Raw genomic sequence first — 24995 nt, forward strand, 5'->3', positions numbered from 1 at the left:
CTCACACACACACAAACACACACACACACACAGTCTTATGCTCTATCTCCATCTCTCTCTCTCTCTCCCTCACACACACACAAACACACACACACACACTGTCTTATGCTCTATCTCCATCTCTCTCTCTCCCTCACACACACACACACACACAGTCTTATGCTCTATCTCCATCTCTCTCTCTCTCTCTCTCCCTCACACACACACAAACACACACACACACACAGTCTTATGCTCTATCTCCATCTCTCTCTCTCTCTCTCTCTCTGCCCCACCTCAGAGGAATTCATTTTTAGCGACATGACAAAGCAAGAAATCCCGATTACGTTTATTATTATTATTCCTTCCTAAATATACTTTGATTTTTTTTTTCATTTCTCCTCTCTTTTTATACTTTACTATTGGTTCATGCTTGTTCTGTTGTTCTGTCTCTGTTCGTCTGTATTTTCCCTGTCAGGTGTCTCACTCTGTCTTCTAACCTCTTGTATGTGACACTATGGGAATTCCTTGTGTGTGTGTGTGTCTGTGTGTATTTGACTGTATGTTCGTGTGTTTTAGGAATTATGTCTGCTCCCCCGCCCATCACTACTTGAGGTAATGGTACCATAAAGGACACTGCTGAGATTCCTTGACATACTCAACCCTGTATTGTATATGTATCTAAGTCATATCACACCAGCATCGCACTCATCATCGTGGTTGGTGTGTCACCGGACACGTGACAGTGTTTTACCCATCCTTCATTCTCTGCATCCGAGGTCAAACCTTTTTGTTTTTAGTTAGGGGGTTTTCACTAGATTTCAACAGTTTAATGAGGTTATATGATATAAGATTTCTCAGCTTTTCTTTAAATCCTGTTTATTTACTCAACATAGGGAGAATTAGGATTAAAGGAACCATGTAGGTATACACCGAAACCCTAGACAATTTAAGACTTGTTCAAGGTTTAGTAGCGAGCATTATCTTTATTATATCATCCACAGCCAAGGACATTCATAGTAGTTAAGTGTTAAAAACAAAGACGTGATTATTAAGTCAGGGAACAAAAACAATGCTGCATTAATGAATGCTACTTAGCTTCTTTGACATAGTTTTGTATTAGTAATTCATAATCAGTGCTGTTTCAGAGGCATATACTCATGGTCAGAAATATTCTTTCTCAGACATTGTTTCGGCATGAGAGAAGTCCAGCTGCCCAGTGACAGGCAGGTGAGAGAGTATAAACCACAGGGAAATAGTAGCTCAGCAGGTCATTGGACTAGAGTGTGAGGTCAAATCACAGCACCACCACGCCACCACTGCTCGGCCCTGGAGCAAGGCCCTTAACCTTCACCTGCTCAGTTTTTGTGTAAATGAGATAAATGTTAGTCTCTGGATGTGAACTGCTGTGAAGGGGTGTCCAGTCTTATCCAGAAAGGGCCGGTGTGGGTTCAACAGTTTTCATTCCAACCAAGCAGACGCTACACCTGATTCCAACTGATCTTAGCTTTCAGTAGACTTCGGGTGTGGCTTCTGGTTGGTTGGAATGAAAACCTGCCCCCACAGGTGGATAAGAGTGGACACCCCTGGGTTAAATAGACAGCAGTGTGTAAATGAAAGAGGTGGATATGTGAGGAAAAATGTTGTTGAGATGATTAACTAGTAAAATAAACGCAGAATGAGTAGGTCAATGGTGGTTTAAGTGGTTAAGGCTTCATCAGGGTTCAAGCCCCAGCACCACCAAGCTCTTGAGCAAGGCCCTTAACCCTCCCGGCTCCAGGGGCGCTGCCCTGGTGCACTGACCCCAACTTCCTCAGATGGGATATGCAAAGAAAAGAATTCCGCTGTGCTGTACTGTATATGTGGCGATACACATGTGTAACATTGTGTTACAGCGTGAACACACGCTGTAACACAACCCACATTATGTAATGTTCTTCTCTGTAATAATAGCTTGTATTAATATTTTCTTAAATCCAGCTAGCTTGCTTGCTAGGTTGGAATAAAAGCCTGTAGATACGCTAGCCCTCTGTGCCACCCAGCCTCTTAAGGTTTATACAATATATGACTTATATACCTATATACGATGCTTTAAGTCTTTCTGTACTGAACCCTGAATACATTTGTGGAAAGAAAAAAAAGAAAAAGAAAGGAGCTTGCATGCACTTGTATATTTTCTACTCTCGCTCTCTTCGCTCTCATCGGGAGAGCATTCCTAACGATGATTACGCCTGAGTTTTTGATCACAGCTTAAATGATTTGAAAATGAGGTCATGCTAAGTGTAAGGCAAAATAAATCACATAGCAGACTTGAGAAATGAGGCCATGACTTTAATTAGAATGAAAGAAAATACAGCTTGTTCAGTGTAAAATAAGCAAATGAGTTATTTATAGAGCAGATTTTATTTTATTTATTTTTTATAGAAATCAACATGTTCGCCAGCGTCACAGTAGCATGAGGAGCATCACGTAATGAGATCACACCTTCACTGATGATTAGTACTTATTTTTCTCTTGGGATTAGTGATTCAGAGCTATAAAAAATTTCAGAGAGAAAAGATCTTTAAGGTTTAAGTTCATGACAACACCTTTGTTGGTCTCTCAGGAAGGGCAAAAGACCACACCTGGCTTTGAGAAGGTGCATGCCATCAATCCTACAGTTCAAGAAGGGACATTTATGCTACTCTTAGACTTTTAATCAGACCAGGCTTAATCTTTTGTACCCACCCCTTAAATGTCATGTTCCTTGAGCATCTAATATCTGTGTTTGGGATGCATGGGGCTCCTTTGGTTAGCCATAATCTACAGGCAAGAAAGAGCATGTGGAGTATTATAATTTGACATCCATAAAGACCCCCTTTCTCTCACAGTAAGCACAACAAAATAGTCCAAAAAGATCATATATTTTGCTTCACTTTCAGCATAAAAGCATGGCTCTGTCATGTTTTCATCTGAAATGTAATGCAGAAAGATCTGGACTGCAGTAAAAAAAAAGAAACATTTCATATGCGATGAAAGTAAAAGGTGGTCTTGACATGGATGGGCAAAGTTCATATCTGGTGCCATGTCTTTGTTGACTGAAAATCTCTTATCAAAAATCAGCCCCTTCTTCCAATGATTCCTTTTCTTCTCCAGCCAAGAGCAGCGGCGCTCGCTGAAGATGATGTCCGTGTGGGAGCAGCGCACCACTCAGATCCGTAAGCACATGCAAGCCAGCAGTGAGGCCCTGTACAACGAGGAGCTCAACCCCCGCCTGACCTCCACCCAGCACCTACGGCCCGACATCACCACCCACCTGGACCGGCCGCTGGTGGTGGAGCCGCGATGTGACTGGGACAAGCCTAGGGACTTGAGAGTCGAAGCAGGTACACCTGAGGACCCTAATCCGCAGGTACCCCCTGACTCCCTTTCGATGGAGCCTCCTCAGTCACAGCCACCGCGTAAACACCACCACCGGAGACGGGAAAGAACTTCCAATGAAGGGCGAGAAAATGGTGAAACAGGAGCTTCACGTCATCACGTGCACCACAGCCGCAGTAAGGAGACTGAGGGCACCCGGGCTAAAGATGGTAAGAGTGAGCGCAGTCACAGCCGTGATGCTAGAGGAGAACACAGACACCACCGGTCACATAGGGCAGGACGCGAGGGCAACGGTATTGTCGGCACCAAGAGCGAGAGACACTCGCATCACAGAGAAGGCTCACGCTCGGCCAGGGGGGACGGAGAGAGGGGCTCACGAGGGGAGGAAGGGGGCAATGGGGGCAGGAGGAGGCACCGGCAAAGGGCTGGCAAGGTGCAGTCTTCACTAGAGGGCGGGGAGCAGAGGGAGAATGGAGAGCAAGAAGAGAGCAATCCTCCAGGACACAGGTTATTCCTTTACCACTTTATATATCCTTTAGAACTGAGTTTCAGTAAACAGATCATTATTCTTTTTATCAGTTCACGAAGATGTATTGCTAACTATCAATTTGGCTAGCTAGTTTCTTGAGTTGTAATGGCTGAAATATCTTGTTTTCCCAGACTTCATATGCTCTACAAATAGCTCGCAATATAAGTATGACTATTACTAAAGGATCCTCAAAATATCCTGTCAGATGATGTTATGTTAGCTAGATGTATAGCCTTAGCAATCCTGACATTTTGCAGTAGTTCCTGTTTGTGTAGCTTAACGTGAATGAATGTGACTTCTGTCAGTTTTATGTTAGCGAGCATGCTACTGTTAGCAAAGAAGATTGCAAGAGTTTATCGAAATCCTTTCAGAAATCCTGTCAGTTAAGCCTACGTTAGCAAGCAAGGTATTTTTAGCAAAAGGATTCCAAACATGACTAAAAAATCCTTTCAGAGACTTTTGTTCTGAAAGATTTTAGCAAGCAGGCTAGTTTTAGAAATTGAAGCATTTATGAATTTTAATCCCGTCAGGTTTGTTAACGTGAGCTTGCGGGCTAGGATGTAATTCGGGAATTGAGTTGCGTGTACACCGAGGCTTCGTACAATGTAACACGCTAACAAATTCCTGTTTTAGACAAACTGAAATGGGTGGAGATTTGCTGCCTGCAACTTCTCAGCAGCTTGCTGTAGGGAATCGGTGGGGTCTGGAGAAACCAGAAGACTCGGATAACCAGCGAAATGTCAGCCGGACAGGAGGCCTGGGGGTCCACATCCCCGTCACCATCACCTCTCCACCGGGAGAGACCACTCTTATAGCCAGTATGCACTGCTCTTAATGTCTGATGCTACAAAATAATAGTGAGACTTTGTTTGTGTGTAAAAAAAACAAATACTGCTAATCATGATATCTCTAAATTAGTGCTCTCTCTCTGTATTTAAGTGAACAGTATAGACAGCGAGACGGCGCCAATAACTGAGAAGAACCTGGAGGAGGGGAACCAGAGCGGGCCACGCCCCATCCTTCCTTATAGCTCCATGTTCATCTTCAGCCCAACTAACCCGTGAGTGTGTGTGTGTGTGTTTAATAGTCTCACATAGCCAGACTTCCAGACTGACAGAAGAAGGTCTGGACTCCATAGAAGTTTTTAATTGGCCAAGGACCTCCCATAAGGGAGTCTGACTGAGATTTAAAGCAACCAATCAGAGTTCGTTTTGTTCAGCGTCGAGGTAACGCCAGACAAAAACAAACTGGCGTGTGACCATTGATAAACACAGAACCCTCAGCTTTAGGATGGACCTGTATCTCTTCCCGGATGGATGGAGCAATTATCCGTTAACCTGAGTTTATTTTACCAATGTACATATTCCTCCTAATGCATATTTCTCCGAATATACATCAAATCTCCTCATTCTTTACCTTTTGTGTACAGGGTGAGACGTTTGTGCCACTACATAGTCAGTCTGCGTTACTTTGAGATGTGTATCCTGATGGTTATAGCCATGAGTAGCATTGCCCTGGCTGCAGAAGACCCAGTCAACGCCAACGCTCTGCGGAACTATGTGAGCGTCTCTTACTGTCTGATTACATGCAGTTTTCATTACAATATCTTCTTTTTTCTGCTTATTTTAAGAAATTTCAGAGCTTTAACATTCCCTTTCGTTTTGAAAAGGTGCTGAAGTATTTGGATTATGTTTTCACCGGCGTGTTCACGTTTGAGATGGTAATTAAGGTGAGCTTGATTTTATTACGCTTTTTTCCTTCAGGCTTTTTTTTAACAAGAGCTCATCGTGCTTTATTATATTTTTATATTTGCTTGACACTGATATGACTCTGATATGGCACTTTACCCTCAGTCAGTGGTTTTTTTTTTTTTTTTCGGTTGCCATCTGTCTCCCACATCCGGATTCAGGAATCAATTAACATAATAACACCAAAAAAAAGAGCATCACGTGTTTTAGTCTTTAACATGCTGAGTGTTTTATTATTCTGCCTTTTTTTTTTTTTTTGGTAAGATGGTAGATTTGGGTTTGCTGCTGCATCCAGGCTCCTACTTCAGAGACTTGTGGAATATTCTGGACTTCATTGTGGTCAGTGGAGCTCTGGTGGCATTCGCTTTCACGTGAGTCATGTTTTAAAAATAAAATTTCAATTCTGAAAAGTCAACATCAGTGAGATCACAAGCAATAGTCCTGATGTTTTTGAATGAGATCATTTGATAGATAGATAGATAGATAGATAGATAGATAGATAGATAGATAGATAGATAGATAGACATACAGACAGGCAGACAGACAGATAGATAGATAGATAGATAGATAGATAGATAGATAGATAGATAGATAGATAGATAGATAGACAGACAGACAGACAGACAGACAGATAGACAGACAGACAGACAGACAGACAGATAGATAGATAGATAGATAGATAGATAGATAGATAGATAGATAGATAGATAGACATACAGACAGGCAGACAGATAGATAGATAGATAGATAGATAGATAGATAGATAGATAGATAGATAGATAGATAGATAGATAGATAGATAGATAGATAGACATACAGACAGGCAGACAGACAGATAGATAGATAGATAGATAGATAGATAGATAGATAGATAGATAGATAGATAGATAGATAGATAGATAGATAGACAGACAGACAGACAGATAGACAGATAGACAGACAGACAGATAGATAGATAGATAGATAGATAGATAGATAGATAGATAGATAGATAGATAGACATACAGACAGGCAGACAGATAGATAGATAGATAGATAGATAGATAGATAGATAGATAGATAGGTAGATAGATAGATAGATAGATAGATAGATAGATAGATAGATAGATAGATAGATAGACAGACAGGCAGGCAGGCAGGCAGGCAGGCAGACAGATAGAATAATAGATAGATAGATAGATAGATAGATAGACAGACAGACAGACAGACAGACAGACAGACAGACAGATAGATAGATAGATAGATAGATAGATAGATAGATAGATAGATAGATAGATAGATAGACATACAGACAGACAGACAGACAGACAGATAGACAGACAGATAGATAGATAGATAGATAGACAGACAGACAGACAGACAGACAGACAGACAGACAGACAGATAGATAGATAGATAGATAGATAGATAGATAGATAGATAGATAGACAGACAGACAGACACACAGATAGACAGATAGATAGATAGATAGATAGATAGATAGATAGATAGATAGATAGATAGATAGATAGATAGATAGATAGATAGATAGATTTTATTTATTTCTATTATTTTATTTCTATAATTTCTAATTAAAATAAACTTATTTTAAATTTGTATTTAGTTAACAAACAAAACAATTATTAATCATTATTTCACAAAATAAACAAAATTGTTGTTCATTATTAATTAAACAGAAATATTAACGTATTCAAAATGATGAATTACAATAAATTTCATTAATTACAATTCATTGCAACACTGGCAGAAAAATAGGACAAAACAGCATTAATGAATTATTTAGCCATTTCATTGACATTTACATTCGATACTCTACTGAATGTTGTTACAATGGAATATTGACTGGAGTTAATTATTGAAACAGCAAAATTTCCAAAAAAAGGAAATCATTTCCTGTAAACAGCTTCATTTCCACATGAGGATTATTCTGCCTACAGCCAAACGAATGTTTCTCTTCTTTATTATTATTATTATTATTATTATGCAGTCCCCTGTAGGACATTCGATGTGTGCTAAATTCCTCTTATTCCTGAAGCAAGCTGCTGAATATAGCAGAAAACGATGAGTAAGAGTTTCACCCAACTCCGCTTCGCTCACGTTCTCTCTATCAAAAATTAATTGAATATATACGAACCTCTTTATCTTTGTCTTTATATATTTATCAAGGTTAATTGTTGCAGCTTAATACCTGTATTCCCACAGGCTGGGAAGAAATGCGTTTTGAGAAGCAGCTCAAATCTGATAGTGTGCATTTAACGGCATTAAACTATATCTGGATTTGTTTTCATTCTCAAAACTAAACAAGCGCTGCATGTTAAGATGGCCTTAACCTCTTACGTATTGAGGAATTATATGATACTGATACCTACTTTACCCCTTTTTATAAGTGACACTCGTGTTTCATTCTACCGGCAGAATGAAAGTGAACTCGTCAGACATTTTCAATCAGTATAAACAAATGAATTATTTTAGCACTGGCGGTCTGATATAAAATGAATCAACACTCTGTTGGCTTTCAGTGTGTGAGACGTGTGTTTTTCCCCTCTGTCGGATAACCTTACACAGAATTTTGGTGGTTGAAGACAAACACCTTTAAATTTGAGATGTTTATGGACAAGCACTTGAGAGCAGAAATGGGTTTGAATGGGTTTCTTTGGATCTTTTCTACATCGATCAGGCATAACATTATGACTACTGAGAGGTGAAGTGAATAAGACTGATGATCTCCTCATCATGGCACCTGTTAGTGGGTGGGATATATTAGGCACCAAGTGAACATTTTGTCCTCAAAGTTGATGTGTTAGAAGCAGGAAAAATGGGCGAGAGTAAGGATTTGAGCGAGTTTGACGAAGGGCCAAATTGTGATGGCTAGACGACTGGATCGGAGCATCTCCAAAACTGCAGCTCTTGTGGGGTGTTCCCGGTCTGCAGTGGTCAGTATCTATCAAAAGTGGTCCAAGGAAGGAACAGTGGTGAACTGGCGACAGGGTCATGGACGGTCAAGGCTCATTCATGCACGAGTGGAGAAGGCTGGACCATGTGATCCGATCCAACAGACGAGCTACTGTTGATCAGACTGCTGAAGAAGTTAATGCTGGTTCTGATAGAAAGGTGTCCGAATACACAGTGCAGGACGGGTCAGGGCAAAAGAGGGGACCAAGACAACATTAGGCAGGTGGTCATAATGTTATGCCTAGTCAGTGTATATATTGCCCCTAAATATTAGGTTTGGTTTAAAAACAGAAAAACTAAAAATCCCTGATTATATGAAAATGTATGAAAACTAATTCATGCAAAAGATGGACTGCTTGTAATGATGTCAACAAGAAAATGTTTTTAGATTAAGAGTTTTCAGAGCTTATTCTAGTCAAATCTTTCTCACACTTCCTGTTTCTCCGTGTGTACTTCCTGTGCTGTTCTGTCGCGTCAGAGCTGTTGTGCATATTGTACACCGTGAGTGACCTTTTCCTCTATACTCTCCTTCTTTCTCTCTCCTATTCGAATGGCGTGAAGGAGCTTCATGGGGTAATGCCTTAACTCTCTCTCTCTCTCTCTCTCTTTTTCTCTCTCTTCTACTTGCTATCTCTCTGTCTTTTCCTCTCCTCTTGCCTGTCTGTGCGTAAGTGTAATCATCATCTATCTGTTATCCATTCATGTTTGCTAGATCACCCGATTTCTCCTCCATTGCTCAAATCGACATCATTGTGATGGATATAACCGAGTCTCATGATCTCTTTCCATATAAAAATTGTATGATCTCTTTCCATATAAAAACAGTCTAAAACTCAGCCTGAACAGCCAAATGAGGGCATCGTGCTCCCGGAGCTTACATGTATTTCAGATCAGTGCATGTGACTGTGACTCTGAGTTTGATCTGTTAAATCATGTTGGGTAACAAGGCTGGTCTGGCTCTCCTTCATTACTACACATTGTCAGAACGTTCATTTTTCCAACTCCGGGCATGTGGGTTCTTCTAATGCATGTGATCATGAGATTTACTGGGAGAATGCTGTCTATTGCTTATATAGACATCATGTGTAATGTGTTTTCAGTAGAATTTAAAGGAGTGACTCTTTCCAATCATCTCGCATAACACAACAGGTTCTGTTAGAAATCCAGTTCATGTGACTCTGACAGAAACGTTGTCATTTGTTTCCAGGCAAAGCATCAAAAAAAGCCTGCTAAGGTTGGACTGATTTTACTTCATTAAGCAGTTATGCTGTTAGAATGGGAGGCTGTAACTTTTCAGAGCTAATGAAAATCACATGAACTGGATTTTTCCTTTTTGATTTTTCCAGTAAACAGCTACTATGTGTTTCTTTCTAAGAGATCGTGTTTGTGAGACCGCTGTAGAGTGGAAGAGCTACGGTTTGTGCGTCCACCTACAGATGCTTTCTCCAAACCTGACCTAATGGAATCATCATAGCCCCCCCCTCTTTTTAACATTGCCAAAATGGTCCCTCGACCGATTCCACTGACTTCTTCACGGTTCCATTCATCCAGTCAGTGGTTATGTCCCATGCTGTCAGTGCGGTTGTGTTGTAGCTTAAAGTCACCCAGAACTTATTTCTCACTAAAAAATAACTGTCAACACTACACACACCAAACTCAAAAGCCTGAGAGAACGTTACTAATGCAAATATGGAACAAAAACCACAGTAGATATTGTCTAGACATAACAAGACTAGACAGGTGTTTTGCTGCTCCAGAACAAAGACTGGAGAAGCCTGTAATATGTCTATTGGTGAAACATATCCAAAGGTGAAAGAAGGTTATCCGAGAACATGATGAACTTGATCAAGTCTAAATGCAAACACAAGAAATATGCAGTGAGTAAAATGTGGGAGCTTGGGCTATTAATGAAACTCTTGATTTATCTTGAGACAGAGGTAAAAGTAAGCAACATTAGGTGCACACTAATGGGCAAGAATCTGATATAATACACACACACACCTCCCACCTCCACTACCACCACCCCTGCATCTGTTCCTCCAGACCAGTTTAACAGCAGGCCTCCCAGTTGCCAACCTACTAATTTCTCTCAGCTGGTGAATGGTTTTTATCGACGAAGACAACAACCAGGTGGAGTTTGGGTAGTTTTCCTTTCCCTTGAAAGAGCATAGCCCGAGTTCCCACCTCAGAGCCGTCCTTCTCGACTACGAACAGAAACACGTGAGTGGTAAATAATGGAAAAATCTGTCCTTGGGGTAGATGAAAGCATCTTCTGTAGCTTGTGAACAGGGAGTTGCAGATGCACACTGGATTTGCAGATGAACCTTCTATACAAGTTTGAGATGCACAGGACATCTTGTAAGAAAATAGGACGCACTGAGAGGCGAGAGACCAAAACAAAATGGTACAATAGACTTTATTTGTCACATATACATTACAGCACAGTGAAATTCCTTCTTCACATATCACAACTTTGGAATTTCTGGGGTCAGAGCACAGGGTCAGCCATGATACAGCACCCCCGGAGCAGTGAGGGTCAAGGGCCTTGGTCAGGGGCAGCTTGGCGGTGCTGGGGCTTAAACTGGATATAAATGGATGAACCCTGATTCTTCAAGCAACAACACAGAGCCTTAACTACTTGAGCTACCACTGCCCCATCAAGGGTTTCTTCAAAAGGGTTAGGGGCCTTGCTCAAGGGCCCAACGTTGATTGCTTGGCAGTTTGGAGGCTTGAACCCCGACCATCCGATGACATAGTGTCTTGATCCCTACAGAGTTTGTTGTGGTACAACAGCAGAAGCCCTCATAAAGGACAGATGGGGCATTAGCTGAGCCATAGGCTATTACCAGATATTCATAGTGCCCCATTTTCAGAAGGTAGTCTTCCACTTTCTCCTTTCTGGAAGTGTACGAGACTACATGCATGTTATAGTTCTACTTAATAAGTCTATGGTAATTAATATTTCTTATGCCAGAAAACACCTGTTGATGCAGTAGATGTCAAAGGCAAGATGAACATGTTCCTCAGACCTCCATGATGTATTTCTGTATAGCTGCCTTTTTTGACTGAGAAACTGTACAATCTTTATTATAATGGACTAGATTTTGGCAGGATATCACAGTCCCGGGATTGTTAAAGGAGTAATTTTGTTGCGCAACCTCCAATCCTCTGTACTTCCAGTGAACCACCAATTCTCTCCAATGATTATATACATATCCAAAGTCCTTTTACTCTGGGTATCTTAAGGACTGGGGCCAAGTGATGAATTCTAAAGATACTTGTTTTTCCTACCACTGTCGCTCAGGATTGAGGTACAAGTACAGCCTGACTGTATGGGTTCTAGGGTGCCTGATAGAATATTTCTCATGATCTGAATATGACAGGTCTTGTGCAACAACTTATCTAGCCTGATAGCAATGTGCGCCATCCATGTGCAGTGGAGTGGAATGAGGACACAGTGGCAGAGGATGGTGAGTTTTTATTAAACAGCACTTTTCTGCACAACAAAAATCCCTCAACACAGAACAACATCAGCTGTTCAAGTTCATCTCAGCTGGGTCAGGGCAGGTAATGTTAATTCAGACTCTTTCTGGGCATCTGGCAGCCTTCAGAGAAGAAAAGGCAACACATAAGTAGGCTGTTATAAACTACATTACCTGCTTATTCTCTGCAACACCTCCTCTCAGTCATAGCCAGCACTCAAGCACACTTGCTATATCTGCCACACCAAGGTGACTAGGTGGTCCAGTGAGAACACTCATGGCTGTCAAACTCTGTATGCAGTACTCAGTGAAAAGAAATAATGAGAGCTTCCTCATTCCCACCCTTGGACCGAAGGGTGTATTTCGATGCCTTATCCTTGACCTGATTGAGTAATTAGAAAAAAAGATGTTCACAATTTTCACATTTTAATAACCAAAATATAAAAGTTTAAGGTGACTTTAAGGCCAACTGTGAAAGCCTTAGAACTTTCCAACTACATGTTTTGAAATGTTGTTTCTTTAAAGTTCAGTGCACAATAATGGGAATATAACTGCTAGTCCTAGTCCTAGTTTCTATCCTAATTTAACCGTGTTGTAAGCAGTGATAATATTTACCCTGTGTTTGTTTCATTTATTTATTAGATCGCATCAAAGTCCAAACAGGTGGGGAACATATGTTCATTCTTTTCTTCTTGAGTCCCAATCCCCTCTAACTCCATCTTCTAACCTTGTCCTGTTAATTAAGGGACCACTCTGTGGAGGAAACCTGTGGCAGGCCACTGCACTGGCCATTCTGTTAACTTTCATCAGAAACTCAGAACTCACAAGTCAATTAATACAGCTTGGACGCAGAAGGGCTTCTGCAAAAGCTATCAGGAAGACCAGTGTGGTGTAATATATCCTATGGGTTCTAAACACCAGGCCAGGAGAAGCATTGCACTGCACAGTTTTTCCTCTTGTCCACTTGCATGATCCGGTTCATGACATGGTTAATAATGAGTTCATGAGCCAAATGATGCATGTTGGCAGTAAATCTGAAACTGTGCACATTCGTTGGGCGAAGAGATTAAGTCTGGGCAATATGTGAGCTGGAGTTGTGAACCCTTGATATATTACATATTACCTGTGAGTGTGAGAGTGCTGTGTCGTGATTTAGTTTCAGATGAAAGCATGCTGGACTAATGTGCATCAGAGAGCATGGGTAAGGTGCATGCTGGTATTGAGTGATTGGAACAAGGGACTAACACTGCCATCATCTGTGTGGCCATGCTGTTGTCCTGTGCAGACTTTGGCATAGTCTCCAGCGAGAGCAATGGGGGATTGTTTTTATGATCTGGTTGGTTAAGAGATGACTGCAGGTTTACATTGTTTACGTTGTCGATATTTTAGGATGGATGGATTGTCAAGTGCTGTCTTTTAAGTTTCATATGGAATTAATTTCTATCCGAGTAGCGTCGTCAATACAAATGCATTCGGACTCCGCAGTAGCGCCGTCTGTATCGTACAGTTGCCGTGTTCATCAAGTTCCGTCGAAATCATCTCTCAGCATTTCTCATGCACAGGATACTCATCTTATTGTCTCTGTTGTAAATTGCTCAGTGCCAGTGCTTGAATGAGATGTGATACTGTTAATATTGTTTTCTGTTTCATTGCTGCACTGGAAGACCCAAACGGTACCTGCTCTACCAAGAAGTCTTTCCTTGAGATTATTCCAGCATAACATTTTAGTACGATCACTGAGATATCACTAATATGAAGTGGAAAAATACTGGGTTAGATTTGTCCAGTGGGTTGTGCCACATTAGGAATGATCCAGCATCAGTCGGTTTGGATGCTGTGTGAATTTACACATCACTGTGTATTGAATCAGAAATCCAACAATAGCCTATGTACTGAATGTTTAGCATTTAGCATACGGAGGTAGAATGGAACAAAACGAAGACAAAAAAAATTGACACAATATACCTAACGTGAGCTGATATACGATTGGAATCGAGACGTTCTTGTTGGATTTTTCAGAGGTCTTCTTTCTTGCATTCAAGGGTTATTTCTGTGAACATTCAGTCATAGGCTGTGCTTGTGCAATGAAGTGATATTAGAGTCTCATAATGTTATTTGAGACATCTAGAGGCCATAGCATGGATGGATCACAGCTTGGTTTCCATGCCAATTCGCTTGGTCACACTGTGTCTGGCAGAACCACCCCCCCCCCAGATCTTGTTCTCTGGTTTTCTATATAAAAAAGGCCTTGTCTTGTTGGCTTCTGTTTGATTTGCTCTCCATGCTTAAGAGAAGCTGGATGTCCTCTCGACTGTGTGGTCTTTCTTACCTGCTCTTTTTGCATTGGTTCCGCACAAAGAAACAGAAACGTCTACCTTTTCCTGGACGGAGTTTCTTTTCTGTCATTGGTTGTGGTTTTAGAAATCTGATGCACAGCTTTTATTTATTTATTTTTTTTACTCATGGTAATTTTATTTATTTATTTATTTTTGCATGACTGACAATTATAAAGGTTTCAGGACTAACATTCTGCCTAGAATCCATAAAGCAAACTAACTAATAATAGCATGCTGATGATGTTTAACAATCTCAGCTCATGTAACGCAGGATTACATGGATATTTGGCCGGTACTGTATGGTCACGTGCTTTTGTTTTACTAATGCCTTGTTGGTTGGGTGTAATATACAGATAATCAAGCAATCCCCAGAGGATTTGATTTTGTGAGAGAATTATGTAAGAGGTCTGTTAGTATTACATTGGGACTGGTGGATGCCAGGAACACCAGGTGTTTTTAGTTCATCTGGTAGCTGGCGTTAGATTCTCCTTTGAATGAATACAGTATGCACAGCATTAACTCATTATAGATTTTCTTTCTAATGTCTATTGTAGAAAGAACATCTTTAATAAAAAATTTAAAAAAAAATCCCACACTCCATGTGTTGGAGTGGTTCAGTTTTGAACAGCGACCAGAATTAATAGCTAATCATTTGAATTGCATTTTGTAGAGGGACCAAAGGCAAAGACATCAGCACCATCAAGTCTCTCAGGGTGTTACGGGTCCTGCGGCCGTTGAAGACGATCAAACGCTTACCGAAGCTGAAGGTAAATAGAAACCATTGTCTTATTTGCCGTTTCAACCACATTACTATTGTTTTCTTATTTTTCCGTAACAGCAGCTCTGACAGCAGTGCCGACTAAATGGAATTCAAATCATCGGGGGTTTTTATATTAATGTATTTCTGTAGATATAATGCATTATCGTAGGAATCTGTGTGGTGGACGATCCACATAAGATGAGCCTAATAATGAACAAAATAAAAAAACACAAAGAAAATGTAGACCTGGTGATGTTTTCTGAGGAGATATTTGGACAGGAGAATTGGGACATGAAGAAGGTCACAGAGTAACCTAGTATTTGTAACGTTTCGGAGACACCGCCCGAAGCGGCGATCAAACCCAGATCTCTGTGGTAGTCGTGATCTCCCATGCGTAGTTTATCAGAGGCATAAATTAAAAGCACTGCTTCATTAACACAACTTAAACAGAACACTGGACAAATACAACATGAACAAAACGTGGGAACCAAAAAACAGTGTCTGAGAGAACAACAAACAAAAAACAATGACTGACGAAGACAGATACAAAAGAGCTGGTATATATGGGACAAAACATTAGGGTAAATGGGGAACAGGTGACACGGAGGGAAAGAAGAACAATAAAAAGGGCGTGGCACAGCACACATAGGGACAACAGAAACAAAAAGCAGGCTATGGTGAAACACCTGCAAGCGCCCCCTCTGGTGGTTGGGCAGGGAACTGTCTCAGTAGCTCCTGACAGTATAATTATATTATATTCCTTGGTGGTGAGGCTCAAGCACCAGGATCTGCTGCTCTCAGCCAGGGTTCGATTCCCATCAACTCAACCACTGAGGGGTTAACTCTAAATATTGATCCCAAGCCTGGATTAAATGAGGGGGTTTTGTCAGGATGTAGGACGTATGTGTATCGAATGATCTGCTGTGGCAACCCAGAACAGGGAACACAACATATTATTATAGTATATTATACAATTATTATATTTAATACTATTATTATAGTTTTGAGAATGGGGAAGATGGTGGCATAGTGGTTAGCATATTTGCCTCACAGCTCCAGGGTTCATTTCCTTTGCATGTTCTCCCCATGCTTTGAGGGTTCCTCCAAGTTCTTCACCACTCCAAAGACTTGTGTTGTAGGCTGATTGGCATCTCTAAATTGTCTGTAGTGTGTGTGTGTGTATGTGTGTGTGATGGGTTGGCACCCCGTCTCTAGTTTCCCCAGCCTTGTACCCTGAGACCTCTGTGATACACTCCAAGTTCCTTGAGGTCTTGTGTAGGATTAAGTGCTACAGGAAATAGATAGATAGTATTGTTTTTAGTCTCTTTTAGGAAACCACCTACAATTAATTGGCTAGACCCTAAATAGCAGACCCTAATTATACTTGAAGCAGGCCAAAAGAAGAAAGCTGCTATATATCACATTTTCTGTAAGGAGATGTTAATACATTATATTTTGGAAGGAGTCTCCAGTGTCAGTGTTTCATTCCAGTTAAAGCTGTAATTTTTACGACTTTTGGACAAACTGCATTTTTTGTGTGTGTTTTTAAGAAACAAAACAAAACTTTTTATAGCTGAGAAAACATGAGCTTGCTTTTTTGTTGTTGTTGTTGTTCCACAGCATTAAGTGAAACTTTGAATGGATAAAACATGACGTTGCTTAATAATTAATAAAACATAAAATATTAGTGTTTTAGGTTTTGTATTTAAGGAGAGAGAGAAAGCATTCTGGTGTGTGCCGTTATTGGGAAATCATTTTTAGTGTGGTTTTGGAAAACTTCAGGATGTTAATGCATTGTGGATTAATTTCCTATAACGGCATACCCCATGTATTATATTCCTAACTTAATACACATTATTCACTCCAGAATATGATCCTATCCTGTCTAAATCCACAATCGCAGCACCTCCTAACTGCATTAGAGCTGCAGCAGGTTGGCGTAACGTTGCGTGGGTGTTTCCTGTAGGCCGTGTTCGACTGCGTGGTGAACTCCCTGAAGAACGTGCTGAATATCCTCATCGTCTACATCCTCTTCATGTTCATCTTCGCCGTCATCGCTGTACAGCTTTTCAAGGGCAAGTTCTTCTACTGCACGGACGAATCCAAAGGACTGGAGAGGGACTGCAGGTAGAGTCAAACACCACCGCACTGAACTCGCTGCTCTCGCATCTGCAGCTCCCCCTGTAGGCGCAAAGTGGTGCAGTCCTCTACTAAGACTGTGAGGGAAGAGAAAGCAGTCAAGCTTAACAGATTATAAAGTAAAGATGTTCACTGGACCGGATTCTTCTAGAGTCTAGAGGCAGGAATAATAGCAGTGCAAATGTTTTCACCCCCTCATGGCTTTCCAGTGGAAAAAGATTTGTTTGTAATTAACAAATTACACGATGTAAGTGAGGAGGCAAACATGATATAAAATCAGCAGATAAAATAACTTTAAGTCTATAGCTTAACATTGCATTACATTAATTTGAGTACAAAAAAGGCAGTTAAACACAGTATTACTCCAATATTTCTCAGATTTTCTCACGATCTAATATCCCAGCATACACATTTACTTCTGTCAATCAAATCTTTTTCTTTGTCGATCTAATTCTACCTAAGGGTGTACAAACTTTTGCACACAGCTGATATTTCTGACTGTATTTGTGTGTGTATTGTGCATTTAGAGGGCAGTTTCTGGAGTACGATAAGCACGAGGTCTCGGCTCAGCCCAGAGAGTGGAAGAAATATGACTTTCACTATGATAACGTGCTGTGGGCCTTCCTTACACTCTTCACTGTGTCAACAGGAGAGGGCTGGCCTACGTAAGTACACACACACACACACACACACACACACACACACACACACTTAGAATCTTTTAAACACTCTTTATTTGAGTATTTTGGTTAGTAATTATGAGCTGTATGTATGAAACAGGTCTAAATGAACTGATAAATATTTTGTAATGAATTATTTTATCAGAAATCACATAGAATTTACTGGAAAAAGCCACGTGTAGCGCACCACAGATACTGATACTAACACTTTTATCTATAATAGTCTGTAATAATAGTCTTATTATAGTGTAGAACAGTCTGATAGTTTTTATAAACTTGAATGAACTGCTTTATATACTCATCAAGAGAGCTTCCTTAGATTTCTGGAAATTTAGATTTCCATAATAGACATTTAGATTTTTTACTTTGATAGAGATTTCAATTTTTTTTTCCAATATAGAGATGTAGATTTTTTTTTTCCAAGATAGAGATTTAGATTTTTTTTCCCCCAAGATAAAGATTTAGATTTTTTTTGTCCAACATAAAGATTTAGATTTTTTTTTCCAGGATAAAAATTTTGATTTTTTTTTTTTGAGGATAGAGGTTTAGATTTTTTTTCCAAGATAAAAATTTAGATTCTTTTTTTTCCAAGATAAAGATTTAGATTCTTTTTTTTTCCAAGATAAAGATTTAGATTCTTTTTTTTCCAAGATAAAGATTTAGATTTTTTTTCCAGAATAAAGATTTTTTTTTTATCATAAAGTTTTAGATTTTTTTTTTTTTTTTTTCAAAATAAAGGTTTAGATTTTTTTCCAAGATGAAGATTTAGAATTTTATTCCAGGATAAAGATTTAGATTTTTTTTCCAAAATAAAGATTTAGATTTTTTTTTCCAAGATAAAGGTTTAGATTTTTTTCCAATACAGAGATTTCAATTTCTTTGTAAGACAGAGATTACACCATAGCTAGTGATTTTCCCCCAGAAACCTACAGCATAGCCCTCATGTTAAATTATTATTTTTCCTTTGCCTTTCTCGTGCGGCTATTTCTTATTTATGCACATTTATGCACTCAGTGTGTGTGTGTGTGTGTGTGTGTGTGTGTGTGTGTGTGTGTGTGTTTTAGGGTTAAAAGCCACTAAAAGCTTCACTCCATTTTATATATTTCTTTCTGTCCCAGTGTGGCTTTCCAGCTCAAAGCTGTGTGACGTTTTAGGGAGAAGCTAATCAGAGCTCTCTTTCTCTATCTCTTTCTCTCTTCCTGTCTTTTTCTCTCTCACTCTCTCTCACTCTCTTTCTCTGTCTGTCTTTCTGTCTCTCTGTCTGTCTCTCTTTCACTCTCACACTCTCTCTCACTCTCTTTCTCTGTCTGTCTGTCTATCTGTCTGTCTGTCTGTCTGTCTTTCTCTTTCTCCCCCTTTCTCTCACTCTTTCTCTGTCTTTCTGTCTGTCTCTTTTTCACTCTCACACTCTCTTTCTCTGCCTGTCTCTCTCATACACACACACACACACACACACACACACACACAGCTAACTGAGGATGTGCCTCATGATCCACTTTACAGTAATTCTACATGATTTATAGCTTATTTAAGTGAAGTTCAACAGGGACTGACTCCAGACCAGGTCGCCAGTGCAGTTCCCTCGTGTCCTCTTTCCCTTCCCTGCCCTCATTTCGTGATGAAATCATGAAACGAAGTGGGGTTATTAAATAATTCACTGATGCGATGATGTAAAAATGATGAAGTTTATAGGTGGAGCAAAAAAAAAAAGAAAGAGAAAAAGTTAATTAAAATACGGCATGCTCCTCAGATCTGAAACTTTCCTGCACTGTAGTAGAAGTGCTGATGATATAACGTTAATAGGCATGAGATTAATGTTGTTAATTAATCTCACGCCTATTAAAACTTCTCCGATCCCTGCGTTGGGCTCAGGATTTTTTACATTAAGGCTGTGTGTAATAATGACTGAAAATCTCTGTGTTTGTGTTCTCAGGGTTCTGAAGCACTCTGTAGATGCCACCTTTGAGGACCAGGGTCCCAGTCCTGGCTACCGCATCGAGATGTCCATCTTCTACGTGGTCTACTTTGTTGTCTTCCCCTTCTTTTTCGTCAACATCTTCGTGGCCTTGATTATTATCACGTTCCAGGAGCAGGGAGACAAAGCCTTGTCCGAGTGTAGTCTGGAGAAAAACGAGGTAAGAAAGACTGAGTATCAGGCTGCATGATAAAAATGGCTTAATAGCTATTCGAACTAGCATAAAAACTTTATAAGTAAATGTATATAGACTTATTAGCCAGCTCTCCAGGCTTGTAAAGGCTCTATTGTGCTGCTCCTATCTTTTGGCTGTCCAGGATCTTTATTAAAAACGGCCACAAACACAATATAATTCTGTATGAGAGCGTTAACTAGATCATACAAAGACAGATGAGTTTCTGCATAGAGGATGCTCTAACCATCATCCTTGTTTTAATCCATCCTTGTTTTAATCCATCCTTGTTTTCAGACATCGGTATAAACAAATGAATTATTTTATGGCTGCAGTTCTGATTTAGTCTGTTGGTTTGAGATGTTCTTCATTTTAGTGGTTGAAGATAAACACCTTTAGATTTTTAGATGCTTATGACCAAGCACTTGAAGGATCTCAGATAGCTGAAATGGGTCTGATACATCATATACTTTGAAAAAAAAATTCTTTCTATGAATTTTTCTATGAATTCTATGAATTTTCAATGAATATGTTGCCCCTAATAGACTAGATAAAAAACACTTGTGAAAAACTAGAAATTCTAAAAGTCCTGAGTGTCTACTTTCACTGTGCAGTGTGGCATCACAAAGAAATTCAGTGCTGAACATGGACACAACAGAATTGGAGCAAATTTCAATTTTTTGGCCTTATTTTTCATTTTTGCCAATTATTATTATTATTATTATTATTATTATTATTATTATTATTATAATATTATATTTTTAATTAAAAATAGGAATAAAAATAAGAATTATTTATTTAAGAATTAATTATATTATAAGAATTAATTATTTATTTATTAAAAATTATTATTATTATTATTATTAATAGTATTAATAATGATAATAATAATAATAATAATAATAATAGTTGTTGTTTGTTTTACCATGATTTTATATTCTTTTTCTTCTTCTTTTTATTCCTATTTTTTTTTAGTTATGTATTATTTTATTTTATTTATTTATTTTATAAAATGTATAAATTAAGGAAAAGTCCATTGAATTTCAATTTTTTTTTTCCAAATTGAATATTGTTGTCTGAATAATTATTGCCTAAAAACCTACCTAGCTGAATAATAATCTAGTTCAGCATACTGTTAAATGATAATAAAGTGTTGTAACCAGTTAAATTTCCTAAAATTAGCTACAGTGGAACCTCGAACCCTCAAATACCAATTTAATTCGTTCTGGAGGCGAGTTCTTAAGGTGAAAATTGGTATTGTGAAACGAATTTTCCCATTAGAAATAATGTAAATGTAGATAATCTGTTCCAGCCACTCAAAAATATTACTGATATTACCCATACGAAGCGTATGGAAACAAAGAACTGACCCAAGCCAAGCATTCCATGTCAAGGGTCCTCACAGGAAGCCGTGCCACCAAGCTTGGGCTAAAAATAGAACAGACCACCCAAAATTTCAATATTTAAGGCAAAAATTTGTAAGGGAGGGCATTTGTATGCCACTGTCAATATTGTGATTAACAGTGAACATGAATCCTAATGATCGTTAAGCATTATAGTGCTGCATGATGTGTTTTTATTTGTTATTATGTCCAGCCTGAAGCATTATAGTAACCAACTAGAGTTTGCCTTTTCAGCACAAAGCTAAATGCCACAATTTAAGTTAATGGCTAAACACTGATGCGTGTAGAGCTGACATTTCCCCAGCTTAAGCTCTTAACATCTCAGCTTATAACAGCGCTGACAGAGTTAAGCATTTTATTCAGGAGTGTTCTGTGGTTAATATTACAGGTAATAATCGGAGTGGGGAATGTAATTCTGTCCTCAGGTGACACGCAGGCAGCTCCTGAGAGTTTCTATTCGATTCATCAGCGTCGTTAAGAATGCAGGAGCGAATAGTTCTGCATCTGTTCGAACGTCTTTGTGCACAGTGGTGCTGTAGAGCTGCAGTCATTTGTCACGCTCACTGGTGCATTGTGGTCTTTTGATGTGAAGGCAGTCATGCTAACAGGCGCAGGTACAGGACGAAACCCAGGACAGCAGACACAACACAAACACAAGCAAATATTCACTCAGAGCAGCAGATGAAAATCACAACCCCATGATCCTGTCTCTTCTCCTCCTCTGAGATTCGGTTGTTCGTGTACAGTGAGTCTGCAGAGGCAGCGCTGACACGCTGTCTTATATCCTCATGCTGCACGTCTCTCACGTCTCTCGAACCGGGGCTCAGTGAACCGCGGTCAAGATCAAAACATCCCGCGTTCACTTGATTTTTAAAATCATATCAAGGAAAATCATTTAAGATCCTTTCTCAGGATAAATATTTTTTTCAACAGCACATCCAGTTTGTTTTTTATTTATAGCATTATTTAAATACAGCTATTAACCAATTATTGTTTTATTTATTAAAGAATGTAATGATCGGATATTTATTTCATATTTATGGAAAGTGTCTCAGTTGTAAATGATTTATAAAAGTTTTCCAGGAGTTCATTTGCTTAGAGAGAGAGAGAGAGAGAGAGAGAGAGAGAGAAAATATATATTAGAGAATAAAATGTAAATGTAAACAAAATGTCGAAATAATATGAAAAATATATAATTAATGATATAAAATAATAGAAATATTATTAAAATGTTTTTACTGTTTTGTTATATTGTTATTAAAATGATATAATATATAAAATTATTATATAAAATTATATTTACTGTAATTAAATATATAAAAAAAAAAACCTTCCGTCATTAAAAATAATTTTTAATAACGTTGAATGAGACCTTAAGGATCTGGTACATAACATAAAAAATAAACCTAGATTTCAATTAAAAAGAGAAAATAAACCTGAAAAAAAAAAAATAATAAAATTGTTCAATTAATTAATTATTATTAAGTGTTTAGTTAAAATAGTAACAAGTTAAGCTAAATATAATTAAGTAAAAGCTCTCTTTCTGTCTATTTGGACATCACATTAGTGACTATCTATCTTATTTTAGCCGCTTTAATTCACATTAATACCTTAAAACAGTTGCGTTTTCTTCAGGTATTTGTTTGTCTTATTGCACGTTAATGTGTTATGTAGTAAGTACAGTGAAACTTCTGAATCCTTGGTTTAATTTAATATAATTTAAATATAATTAATAATAATATAATTAAAGATGTTATGCAGAGCTAGTTTTTTATCCAAGCTAATAACATGTTCTTTATCCTTTGAATAAATCATCTTTCCAAAGACAATAGTGAAAGTGAAACGGATCTGGAGCGAATGATGGTGGGACCAATTTCAGGGCCAGAAAACCTCTCTAAAAAGAAGGCTGAAATGAAGAAACTAGACTTTTGCATGTAAATCCTAATCCTAATGATTAACGTATCCTAATAATATTAGTGAAGTTGAAACGACATGGTTTTTACATGTCTAGAAAGATTTTAATGACTGACATACTGCACCTTTAAGAGAGCTCTCATTATAAAATGCTGCTTCAGAATTCACTGTGAAAACTGAAGGTAGTGATGATGATGATGATGATGATGATGTCACTACTGGCTGCTGTTTTTCAGAGAGCCTGTATCGACTTTGCCATCAACGCCAAACCTCTGACACGCTACATGCCCCAGAACCAGCAATCTTTCCAGTACCGGATGTGGAAGTTTGTCGTTTCTCCACCTTTCGAATACTCCATCATGATCATGATCGCCCTCAACACTGTGGTCCTCATGATGAAGGTTTGCGGTTGTTTTTTTATAGAACATCTTTACTGATTCATCTTTACCTTCGTTTTGACGATTGAGATTGTTTTCCTATCTCTGATGCAACAGTACTACGATGCTCCGTACGCCTACGAAGCAATGCTGAAGTATCTCAACATCGTCTTCACTGCCCTTTTTTCCATGGAGTGTGTTCTAAAGATTATCGCTTTTGGTCCTTTGGTAAGATCTCACACGACTTACTTACCTGCTGATTACTGACCAAGATCCAAAATGAGAGTCTTGAATAGATGATGTGAGTGAGTGATGAAGATAAACCTTGTTTTCTGCAGAACTACCTGAAGGACGCGTGGAACGTCTTCGACTTTGTGACGGTGCTTGGGAGCATCACGGATATCCTGGCCACTGAGATTAATGTAAGCGTGTAACTCTCAGGATTGAAGGAGGAATAGAAGGAAAAAGCAGTGAATAATAGTAACTTCAGCAGTGCTGTGTGTTTTAATCTCCATGTCACTGTGTTGAAGCGTTACTAATGTTCGTATTGTAAATTTCTCTGTATGTGACAGCTGTTCATGTTTCCCTGTTTTTCTCTGGCTTTCCTGCTCTGTTTATCACCTTCCTCTCTTTCTTTCTATTGTTCATTGTCTTCACTCCATCTTGGCTACCATGACATATGCACTTCATGTCTAGACTACGGTGAGTGGCACGTCTTTCTCGTCTTTAATGATTATCTGCTTGTCTGATGGTTAAAGTGGCCGGGTGTGTCGGCACTCACTGAGTTTTGCAAAGGCATCGAGGGCCATTTGGGTTGATTAATACCTATAGAGAGGCATACTGTTAGATGATTAAATGAAAGAAGGGGCGATTAAACGAAGGCACTGTGTAACCCTGCAGGACCGTCTGATAAACCTGAGCTTCCTGAGGCTGTTCCGAGCGGCTCGTCTCATCAAGCTCCTCCGGCAGGGTTACACCATCCGCATCCTGCTTTGGACATTTGTGCAGTCCTTTAAGGTAGGTCAACGTATTGAGCTTGACCATAGTCTGCAGAGCGAAAAAGCATCTATTTAATGGCTGAACTGCCTTCGTCTTGACAGACGTCAGAGGAAAACAACAGAAGGTTAGTGGTAGCTCAATTGGTTGGTCAGGGTTTAAGCTCCAGCACCACCAAGCTGCCACTTTTGGG

General features: G+C 39.1%; 1 protein-coding gene across 12 annotated transcripts in view; it reads left to right on the plus strand.

The window, feature by feature from the left end:
* Positions 1–24995, plus strand: part of cacna1ba (calcium channel, voltage-dependent, N type, alpha 1B subunit, a) — a 156935-nt gene that overhangs the window by 93903 nt on the left and 38037 nt on the right. For 7 of the 12 annotated variants that reach the window (XM_058374798.1, XM_058374791.1, XM_058374790.1 and 4 more), the window contains 15 exons: positions 559–594; positions 3115–3846; positions 4502–4686; positions 4808–4928; positions 5298–5427; positions 5538–5597; positions 5881–5987; positions 15057–15153; positions 17113–17273; positions 17813–17950; positions 19899–20100; positions 23666–23830; positions 23924–24034; positions 24145–24228; positions 24707–24823. In XM_058374798.1, coding sequence (XP_058230781.1) covers positions 559–594; positions 3115–3846; positions 4502–4686; positions 4808–4928; positions 5298–5427; positions 5538–5597; positions 5881–5987; positions 15057–15153; positions 17113–17273; positions 17813–17950; positions 19899–20100; positions 23666–23830; positions 23924–24034; positions 24145–24228; positions 24707–24823 — 2446 coding nt within the window. The remainder of the gene's footprint in view (positions 1–558; positions 595–3114; positions 3847–4501; positions 4687–4807; positions 4929–5297; positions 5428–5537; positions 5598–5880; positions 5988–15056; positions 15154–17112; positions 17274–17812; positions 17951–19898; positions 20101–23665; positions 23831–23923; positions 24035–24144; positions 24229–24706; positions 24824–24995) is intronic. The other 5 variants (XM_058374793.1, XM_058374796.1, XM_058374800.1 and 2 more) reach the window with 1 other exon arrangement.

Source organism: Hemibagrus wyckioides, linkage group LG22 (assembly GCF_019097595.1).
Source record: "Hemibagrus wyckioides isolate EC202008001 linkage group LG22, SWU_Hwy_1.0, whole genome shotgun sequence".
Taxonomy (NCBI): domain Eukaryota; kingdom Metazoa; phylum Chordata; class Actinopteri; order Siluriformes; family Bagridae; genus Hemibagrus; species Hemibagrus wyckioides.